Below are 12,014 nucleotides of genomic sequence, written 5' to 3'. Positions count from 1 at the left end.
GAGGCAAAATCTGAAAAGAGGCAGTTAGATAGCTGAGTGGATAGTGTATTGGGTCTGGTGTTGGGAAGATATGAGTTCAAATGTAGCCTTAGACATGTACTAAATTATATGACCCTGGTAAGTCACTTAACATGTTTGCCTTAATCAACTGGAAAAGGAAATGGCAAATAGTTCCAGTATCTTTGCCAAGAAACTTCCATGAACAGCATTAGCATACTATGGTCTGGGGGGTCACAAGGAGTCTGGACCCAACTGAACAACCATCTGTGACAACCTGTATCGTTAAGTTAGTAATCTTATTATAAAAGGATCTGATATAAAATTCTTAAATCTCTGCTATTCCTTCAACTAAGAAATCCTTCCATTCTCCCTAAGCTAAACAACCTCATTTCTATTTGTTTTTAATCCAAAGACCTAATTTCCTTCCTGAGGTCATGGAAAGAACACTGGGTTTGGTCAGAGGACCTGAGTTTGAATCCTAGTTTCCTTTTTACTCCCTGTGGGACTTGGGCAAGAACTTTTTCAGCCTCTCTGGGACTCCTTATCTGTAAAATGAGGGGAGTCATATAAGATGATCCCCAAGCTTTCTTCCGTCTCTAAAGCCCTCTCCCATATTTACCTCTGCCTACCTCCTCTTCTCTGTCCCTGTGTCTTTTATTGGTCCCCTCTCCAAGCCCCATTCCTACCTGTTCCTTTAGGTCTGCCACCATGGCTCCCAGCTCCTGGAGCTGCTTGATCACCTTTTGAAGTCGTTCTTCCAAAAGCCCACAGGGAGCAGGTGAGTTAACAGTTGCCTGCTGCTGGTCGTGACCACTGTCATCGAAGCTGACTGACTGGCCTGGGCTCAGGGCTAAAGTGACCAAAGAAGCAAGGGAGGCAAGGAAAGCAGAACTGAAGAGACCTGGGTAGTACTGGTGGATCACTCACCCCAGAGTCTGGGGAGAGGAGGACTCCCTCCAAGTCCCCAGAGTGCCAGAAGTCTTGTAAGGAGGACACTTCTCAAAGTGTCTGGCTCTGGAGTCAGTAGAGTTAGATTTGGACCCCTCATTCTGTCAACTAACTGAATGGCTATGGTCAAATCTTCACCATTTCTCCAGTTGTCAAAGTAGAGATGGGAAGAGGAATCATCATAGGAATAAAGAGGTTAGCTTCCTGAATGCGCAGGCAAAGGATCCATCCAAATGTAGGCACAGCTACAACCTGGAGACCTCCGACTGAGGCCCCAAGGCCATGAGTTGGTGTCCCAACTTGGGGGTCTGACAAGCAGGGGACAATAGAACATAATCAATGACTTCTATCTTTCTAAGGTTACTAGAAGTAAGAAAGAAAAGGTGAGCCTGGTGCCATCATCTAACACCTGCTTGTTCAGGGTCCAGGCAGCAGCCCAAGTGGTGTCCATGTGTGCCAAGGTCTTAGAAAGCCTTTGCCCCCGTAAGGCTGGAGGATGAGAGGAGGTACCTGCAATTACAGCTCCTAGGCAGGAAGCCCTAGCTCAGGTCCCAGTATCTGACTCCCCTGGCATCCCTTGCCTGGGGAGTAATGTTCAAACTCTCTCATTGATCCAGAACTAGAAAATCAGCAGAATGGGGAGAGAGTCACCCCCTAAGGGAGGCATCCCATTGCATCCTACTTCCCCTTCCCTTCATCCTCAGGCTCCTTTTTAGAAAGAGTCTTATTGGATGAAGAGGAGAACAAATCAGTTTATCAACCAGCATTTAAGAACCAACTATATAGGGGCAGCTAGGTGGCACAGTGGATAGAGCACCAGCCCTGGAGTCAAGAGGACATGAGTTAAAATGTGACCTCAAACACTTAATAATTACCTAGCTGTGTGGCCTTGGGCAAATCACTTAACCCCATTGCCTAACAAAAACCTAAAAAAAAAAAACCCAACTATATGCAATGAGGATACAAAGGGGGAAAACTGAAACCATCCTTTTCCTCAAAGAGCTTACGCTTGGGCTAATAACATGTACTTATATGAGTAAATACAAAGTAAATTGGGGGAAGGCTTTGGTAACTGGGGATCAGGGAAGGTTTCATGTCGAAAGTGATAAGGAAGTTGAAGATTCTAAGAAGTATAGGTGAGGAGGGAGTTCATCCCACATGGGGGAAAGTATGGACAAAGGTACCCAGGCCAGAGGCAGAATGTGGGGTGAGAGAGCCAAAAGACCAGTGTGATGGGAAAACAAAAGGGTCTTGGCACCGGGGGCTTCCATCGCTTCCTTCAGGTTCAGTGCCTGTTCATTTTTCCTGAACCTTTGCCAACCTCAGTGACAAGGTTCTACCCCCAGGCTTGGGGAGACCCTACAGGGATGAAGCCTAGCCAAAAGCACGCTTCAGTTCTTCACTTCTCCCTACCCTTGTCTCCACCAAATTTCTGTTTCTGTCTCCTCTGTCTGGGTCTCTGTCTGTCTCTGTCCCTGTCTCTCTGTCTCTCCCACTCTGTCTCTCTCTCTCTCTCTCTCTCTCTCTCTCTCTCTCTCTCTCTCTGTATATGTGTGTGTGTGTGTGTGTGTGTGTGTGTCTGTCTGTCTCCTCTGGATCTCTCTGGATCTCAGTCTCTGTCTCTCCTGTCTGGGCCTCTGGCTCTTTCCTCCTCCTCCTCCTCCTCCTTCCCCTCCCCCTCCTCCTTCCCCTCCCCCTCCTCCTCTGCCTCCCGTCCCCCAGGGCAGGCCCAAGCCCCAGAACACAAAGGCAGTAGAGAACTCCTGTTGCTGCCTCTTCCCCCCTTTGCTCCCCTCTTTCCCCAGACTTGGAATAATTAACTTCAGATGCAGAGTGCAAGGCAGCTCCCCCCCAGCTGCCTTGGCCTTCCCGGGTTCTCTCTCTCTCTCTCTCTCTCTCTCTCTCTCAGATTCAGCCTTCCCCAAATCCTTCTGTCCCTTCCCTGCTCTGAACGGCTCTCCCCCTCAAGCCCCGCGCCCCGGGCTGGTAAACAGCCCCCAGCAGCCTGGGAGTCCCAGCCCCTTCCAGGGTGGAAGCCGCCCCCCATGGCCAGCCTGGAAGCCCAGCTGGGCCTTACCATCCTCCTGTGCTTTGGTCAGCGCTGGCTCCTGCCTGGCTAGTGCCAGAGCCAGGAGGGGTAGGAGGACAGTCCCTCCCGGAAGGGCCATGCTCCTCTCCCGGGCACTTTGTGTTGGAAAGGCAAGGACAGCTCTCCAGGGCTCAGGGAGAGAGCCAGGGGGTGGGGAGGGGAGGCTGGGGCCGGACGGGGGGCGGCTGGCTGCCTCTGGCCTTTGTTCAGACTGCCTAGTGTCCCTCCTCCTCTTGTCCTGAAGAGAGAGCTTAGGAGGGTGGAAAAGTACCAGGGAGCCCTAGAAGACCAGCCGCCCTCTGACAGTGGCTACTCTGTGACCCCCCAGCCTCAATCCCTTCTTGGGTAAAATGGGGGTTCGACTAGGTAGCCTCTGAGGTCCCTTCCTGTCTTAAATCTGGGATCCCTCCCAGCTCTATCCCCTCATTCTCCGTCTGAGTGGGGCCGGCTGCTAGAAAATCAAATCAAGCTTTTTCTCTTCATACTTTGGGAAATCTCTGAAATTGATTTCAGTGGTTCCATTGGTCCCATTAAGTGGAAGGGCAGGAGGACAAGTGAACGAGATAAGGAAAGCAGATTGAAGGCTCCACAAAGAGCCCGGCAGAAAAGCTAGGAAAGGGAAACCTTAGGGGAACTTCATGCATTCTTCACAAAGGACTGAAAAGGACTGCCAGTCAGCAAGCACAGCTGTGGGTTATTCCTTTGTCATGAGGATGCTCCAGACTCCAACCTACCTACTCACTCATATAATCTGTAGGTATTGCTGGAAGAGCGTGTTACAGACTGGGGGGAGAGGGGGAAGATGAATCAATAAACAATAAGCATTTATTAAGCATCTACTGTATCCCTGGCTCTGAGTTAAGCAATGGGGAGACGACAAAAAGAAGCAAAAGACAGACCCTGACCTCAAGGAGTTTATAATTTAACAGGGAGACAACAAACATACAAACATATGCACACATAAATGTATGTATTTGTATATTTGTATACATGTATACTTGTTCACACAAACACACACATGTATCATATATATACACACACATATATATACATATATATCTCAAACTATATACAGGATAAATAGGAAATAATTAAGAAAGAGAAGGCACTGTACTAAGAGGGGTTGGGGAAGGCTTCCTGTAGGAGATGCGATTTTAACTGAGACTTATTAATCTGAAGGTATAAATACCCCTTGTAGTTTTGGGAGCTCTAGCAAAAGACCAACAGCCTTCCTCCTCCTCGGGATTAACCTTAGCATTCAAGGTTCACATAATAACCATAATCTGGTGGCCTGACTCACTAGTACAACTTGGAATAGTTGTTCAAGAACCTATATGTTGGGGCGGTTAGGTGGTGTAGTGGATAGAGCACCGGCCCTGGAGTCAGGAGTATCTGAGTACAAATCCAGCCTCAGACACTTAATAATTACCTAGCTGTGTGGCCTTGGGCAAGCCACTTAACCCCATTTGCCTTGCAAAAACCTAAAAAAAAAAAAAGAACCTATATGTTATAAATAACAAAGGTAAGAGGGTGCTTTAGAAATTTGTGTTGGAGTCATAAAGTTTGAAAATATTTACAGCTCTCTCTTCATCTGCCAGCTTCTCCCAGTTCACTCCTTTTGCCCGGTTCTCCATCCCTAGGGAAGTGTGGCCTTTCCCTTCCCCATTCTTCTTCCTCCTGTTACCTTACCAAAAAGCAACTGCTTCTTCTTTCTTTTCTCTCCTTCCTGCCCCCCAAAAGCTGCTAATCTTAGTCTCCTTGGAAACTGAGATGGATGGAGAAAGACTAGCTTCTCTCTCCCCTTCCTGTAGCCAAAGCATGGCAAGAGAAGGTGGGCCCCCAATGGGCACTACCTCCTCTTCCCCCTGCCACTCCTAACAATGGCTTCTCAGCTACTAGAGTCTAGGTTCTAGACTGAACTCTGGGATAAGCTGGTCAAGGTTAGACTGAGAAAGGGACTAACTCAAGGTGAGGCTAAAGGAGAGGAGAAAAAGAGAGACAGATGGAGAGACAAAAACAGACAGAGATAGTGAGACAGAGACGATGAGAGACAGAGAGAAAGGTGCTAGAATTGGAGTAAGACAGGAAAGAGAACCAAGCCTCAGGAAGCCAAGAAAGCTGGAAAGTGAAGATGAAAAAGGAGAATGTAATAATTCATGATACACTTTTTGATTTAATCTGAATATTTTCTCCTTCACTTTCTTAAGGCCTCCATCTGTGTCCACCAGGTCAATGGACTCTTGCTAGTTGGCAGTTCTGAGCAGCTTTGCATCCCTTCTTCTCCTGATTGCCATCTCTGCTCCTTGTGCTGGACCTCTAATGGGGCCATTTCAACCTCAGAGGTTGCTATAGAAAAATCAGAGAAAGAGAAAGAAAATGCAAGAGAGAATAAGAAGCACAGAATCCTTCCTTTTCATCCAGTCAAGTTGCCTTCTATTCCTGTTTCTGAAATTGGAGTTCTTAATCTGGGGTCTATGGCACCATTCATCATAGAGAGATTTCAAAGACCTATGATCCTGGCTGGAAAAATAATTACATAGATAGCATTTCCTTCAATGATGAGTTTTACAATAAAACATTGTTTTATTGTAAAACAGGGGTCCATGAGGTTTCACCAGACTGCCAAAGGGGTCCATGCAAGAGGAGTCTGCTAGAATCATCTGGAACTAGTTGATAGTCAAAAATCTATAAAATCAACATGATTTATTATTTAGTTAATTGTTTAGACTTTAAAAAGTGAAGAAGAAAATGTTAATAATTCAGATTAAATTTAAAAGTATGCCATATGTACAATTATACTCTCCTTCCTCATTTCTATTTTCTGGTTTCCTTGGCTTCTTTTAAGTTAAAATCTCATCTTCTAAAGGAAACTTTTCCCCCTTCTTCTAGTGCCATCCTTCTTTTAATTATTTTCTATTTCTCTTGTATACATTCAGTTTGTATATATTTGTTTGTTTTTTCTCTCATCAGATTATGACTTTCCTGAAGTCTGGGAGCACCTTTTGCCTTTTTTTTTTCTTTTTTGTATCTTCATTACTTAGCAAAGTAACTATCACAAGTAGGAACTTAATCCCTGTTTTTAGATTAGTTTTTAAGCACAATCCTGGATCCATGATTACACAGAACCCTTGCTCTAAAGAGAGCTTCACACCATGATCCCTAGTGAGGGAGTAGTAATACTTTTTTAATCAGAAGCCATCAAGGTCCCTTAGAATCTCCAAAGAGGCAAACAAAGAGAGATATCAGGCTAAAGAGATAATGTGAACTCCTATAAGCGGATTCAAAATAATTCACCAATTGCTTGTTTTCTCAATTGGGGGGGGGACAAAGAATTTGGAGCTCAAATTTTTAAAAATGAGTTTTAAAATTGTTTTTACATGTAGCCAAGAAGAAATAAAATACTAAATAAATAATTTTTTAAAAAAAAAAAGCAAAATAACTCAGTAGTACAAGATGAGGAATGTATAGTTTAGATTCATATGGTCACATTCCTGCTAATTCTTATAAGAGGGAAAAAAATAAGGATTTTAGGGGACTGATCTTAAACTGTATGAAAAGAGTTTTGGTCTCTAGAATATAGGAGGTGATAGTACCGCTGTACTCTGTCTGGGTCAGACTACAACTGGAATATTGTCCTGGGTACCTGATTTTAGAAAAAATATTACAAACAGGAAGAAATCTAGAGGAGGATGTCTAAGATTAAGACTTTATATAAAACAATATATTACATTCTTAACAATGAGAACTATACAAAAGAAGAATGAACTTCTTCATGAGATGCATACATTTGTGTGTTTGGGAGGGTTCTTCACTTGAGACCTTCTTACAAAGGCTGGATGATGACTTGTTGGGGGTGTTGTACAAGAGGATGTCCTAGTACAGTTGAACAAGATGAATTCTGAGATCTGAGTTCTCTTCCAAACCTATTGTAAAACTGACTGGGTGAGGAGGGAAGGGGGAGGTGGTGGTGGTGGTGGGGTGATGGTACCCTCTTTCTATCAAGAGACCTCAGGTCTGGGCTTATGAAAACCAGGTTAAAAGAAGCCTGACTCCAAAGAAGGAAGTCACTCTCCCCATGTTCTCTGACTCAGGATATCTACATCCTAGAGCCTTTGGAAAAATCCCTTAGGAACAGCTTAGGACACAAAAATATTTAGCTGTACTTTTTTAATTGCAAAGAATTGGAAGTAAAGTAGGTGGTTAACCAAATTGTTAAACAAAATATGGTACAAAAATAATGAAATATTACCATGCTGTAAGAAATGATGTTTGTGATGAATATAGAGAAGTATGGACAGATCTCCATGAAGTGATGGAGAGTGAAGTAAAAAGAGTCAAGAAAACAATATATACATAATTAGAACAATAAAAGTGGAAATAATGACTCACCAAAAAAATAAAAAATAAATGTAACAAAATTATAAAGATCAAGATAACTCAAGTGAAACTATATAAGAAGACAGCCCAACCCACCCTTTCATGGAAGTAGGAGGTTCAAAGGTGAAACATATTGCACATGTTTTAGGATTTTTTCAATGTGTAGTTCAGTTATGTGGATATTTGCTTAAAAATGCTATTTGTTATTTGGGATTATTCTATGGCAGGAGGATGGGGAAAGTTTCTGAGGATAACTATGACATAAGAAGCAGAAAATAACAATACAAATTTATACTTTTAGAAAATGAAAAGCTTGGTGTCATAAAGAGTTAGGCAGAGTTCCATCTTCACCTATTTTTCCAAATAATTTATATAGAATTGGAACCAGTTGTTCCTTAACTGTTTGATAGAATTCACTTGTGAATCCATCTGTCCCAGATTTTTTTCTTAGGGAGTTCAGTAATGGCTTGTTGAATTTCTTTTCTGAGATAGGGTTATTTAGGTCTTTAATTTCTTCTTCATTTAACCTGGGCAATTTATATCTTTGTAAATATTCATCCATTTCATTTAGATTATCAAATTTATTGGCAAGAGTTGGGCAAAATAATTCCAAATTATTACTTTAATTTCCTCCATATTGGTGGTGAGTTCACCTTTTTTCATTTATGATACTAGCAATTTGATTTTCTTCTTTCTTTTTTTAATCAAATTGACCAGAGGTTTATCAATTTTATTGGTTTTTTCATAAAACCAATTCTTGGTTTTATTTATTAGCTCAATAGTTTCAATTTTATTAATTTCTCCTTTAATTTTTAGAATTTCTAATTTGGTATTTAATTGGGGGTTTTAATTTGTTCTTTAATTTTTAATTGCATATTTAGTTCATTGATTTCCTCTTTCTCTAATTTATTCATATAAGCATTTAAAAATATAATAAATCCCCTGACAGCTGCCTTGAGTGTATCCCATAGGGTTTGGTATGTTGTTTCATTATTGTCATTATCTAGGATAAAATAATTAATTCTTTCTATAATTTATTATTTGATCCACTCATTCTTTAAAATGAGGTTATTTAGTTTCCAATTAGTTTTGGTTCTATATCTCCCTTGCCCAGTATTGCATATGATTTTTATTGCATTATGATCTGAGAAAGATGTATTCACTATTTCTGACTTTCTGCAATTGATTATTAGGTTTTTATGCCCAAATACATGGTCAATTTTTGTGTAAGTGCCATGTACTGCAGAAAAGAAAGTATATTTCTTTCTGTCCCCATTTACTTTCCTCCATAAGTCTATCATATTTAGGTTTTCTAACAATCTATTTACCTCCTTAACTTACTTCTTGTTTATTTTATAGATAGATTTATCTAAGTCTGAGAGCAGGAAGTTGAGGTCTCCCACTAGTAGAGTTTAGCTGTCTATGTCTTCCTGTAACTCCTTCAACTTCACCTCTAAGAATCTGGATGCAATTCCATTGGGTGCATACATATTTAGTATTGAAATTACTTTGTTGTCTATGGTACGTTTTAGGAGGATATAGATTCCTTCCTTATCTCTTTTAATAATATCTATTTTTCCAGATGTTTTATCTGAGATAAGGATTGCTACCCCTGCTTTTTTCACTTCAGCTGAAGCAAAATATATTTTGCTCCAACCTTTTATCTTTACTCTATATGTATCTCTCCGCTTCAGATGAGTTTCTTGTAAGCATCATATTGTAGGATTCTGGTTTTTAATTCACTCTACTATTCACTTATGCTTTAAGGGAGAGTTCATCCCATTCACATTCAAAGTTATAATTACTAACTCTTTATTGTCTTCCATTTTATCTTCCCTCTGTTTGTATTCCCCATCCCCTTTTTCCCTTTATCCATATTACTGGTATTTTGTTTCTGAATACCACCACCTTCAGTGTGTTTGTCCTCCTCTATCCAACCCCCTCCCCTTTTTTCCCCTTTCCCTTTGCCCCTTTTTCCTTCCCTTTCTTCTCTTGATTCTGCCTTTCCTCCCCCTCCCCTTTTAACACTTTAAAGGTAAGATAAGTTTCTTCACTTAACTGAGTTTATGTATGTTATCTTTAAGTCAATCTGATGAGAATAAGATTCAGGTGGTTCTCATCTCCTCCCTTCTTCCCCTCTATTACAAGAAGTCCTTTATACCTCTCAGTGTAATGAGATTTACCCCATTCAGTTTCCTCCATCCTCCCATCTCTTTACTGTCCCCCTTTTTAAGGAGGTATTGTTTTTAAATCATTCTATCTGAGTCACAGAAAGGTCATGAGTGTCCATAACTTATGGCTATTCTCTCTACTAGAATTACAATTATTGAGAGTTATTAGAGTCTTTCTCCCAGGAAAGGATATATCCAATTTCATCTTATTGCCAATACTTAAACCAGGAAGAGTTAAAACAGAGAAAGAAAAATATACCTATCTCCCTGATGAATATAGATGCAAAAAATCTTAAATAAAATCTTAGCAAAATGACTGCAAGTTAAGGATAATACATTATGACCAAGTAGGGTTTATCCCAGGAATGTAGGGTTGGTTCAATATTAGGAAAACTGTCAGTACAATTAATTATACCAATAGCAAACCTATCAGAAATCATATGATTATATCAATAGATGCTGAAAAAACTTCTAATAAAATACAGCATCCATTCCTACTGAAAACATTAGAGAGCATAGGAATAACTGGATTGTTCCTTAGTATAATGAATAGCATCTATCTGAAACCATCAACAAGCATTATATGCAATGGGGATAGGCTAGAGGCATTCCCAATAAGATCAGGGGTGAAACAAGGATGTCCACTATCACCACTACTATTCAATATTGTATTAGAAATGTTAGCTTCATCTGACAAAGAACTCATTTCTAAAATTTACAGAGAACCAAGTCATATTTTTTTTTTAAAAAAAGCCATTCCCCAATTGGCAAATGGTCAAAGGATATGCAAAGGCAATTTACAGATGAGATCAAAGCAATCCATAGTCATATGAAAAATTTCTCTAAATCATTACTTATTAGAGAAATGCAAATTAAAGTTTGTCTGAGGTACCACCTCACACACCTCTCAGATTGGCCAATATGACCAGAAAGGATAGTGATCATTGTTGGAAGGGTTGTGGGAAATCTGGGGCCCTATTACATTATTGATGGAGCTGTGAACTCATCCAAACTTTCTGGAGAGAAATTTGGAACTATGCCCAAAGGGCAACAAAAATATCATACCCTTTGATCCAGAAATATCACTGGGTCTATACTCTGAAGAGATGATGAAAAAGGGTAAAAATATCACTTGTACAAAAATATTCATAGCAGCCCTGTTTGTGGTGGCAAAGAATTGGAAATTAAGTAAATGTCCTTCAATTGGGGAATAGCTTAACAAACTGTGGTATATGTATGTCATGGAACACTATTGTTCTATTAGAAACTAGGAGGGATGGGAATTCAGGGAAGCCTGGAGGGATTTACATGAACTTATGCTGAGTGAGATGAGCAGAACCAGAAAACACTGTACACCCTAACAGCAACATGGGAGTGATGTTCAACCTTGAAGGACTCACTCATTCCATCAGTGAAACAATCAGGGACAATTTGGGGCTGTCTGTGATGGAGAATACCATCTGTATCCAGAGAAAGAACTGTGGAGTTTGAAAAAAGACCAAAGACTATTACCTTTAATTTAGGAAAAAACTATCTTATTGTCTGATCCTGCTATCTCTTATACTTTATGTTTCTTCCTTAAGGATATGATTTCTCTCTCATCACACTCAATTTAGAACAATGTATACCATGGAAACAATGTAAAGACTAACAAATTGCCTTCTGTGGGGGTGGGGGAAGGGAAGTAAGATTAGGGGAAAAGTTGTAAAACTCAAAATAAATAAAATCTTTTTTAAAAAAGAAATGTTAGCTTCAGCAATAAGAGAAGTAAAAGAAATCAAAGGAATTAGAATAGGGAAGGAAGAGACAAAACTCACTTTTGCAGGTGACATGATGGTCTACTAGAGAATCCCAAAAAATCATCTAAAAAACTTTTAGAAACAATTAGCAACTTAAGCAAAGTTGCAGGATATAAAATAAACTCTCATAAATCCTCAACATTTCTATATATGATTAGCAAGATGCAGCAAAAAGAGTTAGAAAGAGAAATCCCATTCAAAGTAATTTCAGACAATATAAAATACCTGGGAGTCTACCTGCCAAGGCAGACTCAGAAACTTTTTGAAAACAGTTACAAAATGCTTCTCACACAAATAAAATCAGACTTAAATAAATAGGCAAATATCAACTTCTCATGGATAGGCTGAGCTAATATAATAACAATGACATTTCTACCAAAATTAAACTACTTGTTTAGTGCCCTACCAATCAAAATTCCAAAAAATTACTTTTGATGAGTTAGAAAAAATTGTAAGTAAATTCATATGGAGAAATAAAAAGTCAAGAATCTTCAGGGATTTTATGGGAAAAAAAAGTGCAAAAGAAGGTGGCTTAGCCCTACCAGATCTAAAATTATATTATAAAGCATCAGTCATCAAAACTGTCTGGTATTGGCTAAGAAATAGAGTGGTGGATCAGTGGAATAGACT

At 40.1% G+C, this 12,014-nt stretch overlaps 1 protein-coding gene across 1 annotated transcript in view; it reads right to left on the bottom strand.

The window, feature by feature from the left end:
- KCP (kielin cysteine rich BMP regulator) overlaps positions 1 to 3,153 on the bottom strand; it is a 34,761-nt gene extending 31,608 nt beyond the window's left edge. The window contains exons 1-2 of the mRNA XM_074193741.1: positions 3,026 to 3,153; positions 687 to 850 (exon numbers count right to left, since the gene is read on the bottom strand). Of these exons, the coding sequence (XP_074049842.1) occupies positions 687 to 850; positions 3,026 to 3,116 (255 nt within the window). The 5' untranslated portion in view covers positions 3,117 to 3,153. The remainder of the gene's footprint in view (positions 1 to 686; positions 851 to 3,025) is intronic.
- Between the last annotated feature and the right edge of the window lie 8,861 nt (positions 3,154 to 12,014).

Source organism: Macrotis lagotis, chromosome 7, assembly GCF_037893015.1.
Source record: "Macrotis lagotis isolate mMagLag1 chromosome 7, bilby.v1.9.chrom.fasta, whole genome shotgun sequence".
Taxonomy (NCBI): domain Eukaryota; kingdom Metazoa; phylum Chordata; class Mammalia; order Peramelemorphia; family Peramelidae; genus Macrotis; species Macrotis lagotis.
Note: the sequence above shows the minus strand (reverse complement) of the source record. Positions and strands in the feature narration are given on the sequence as shown.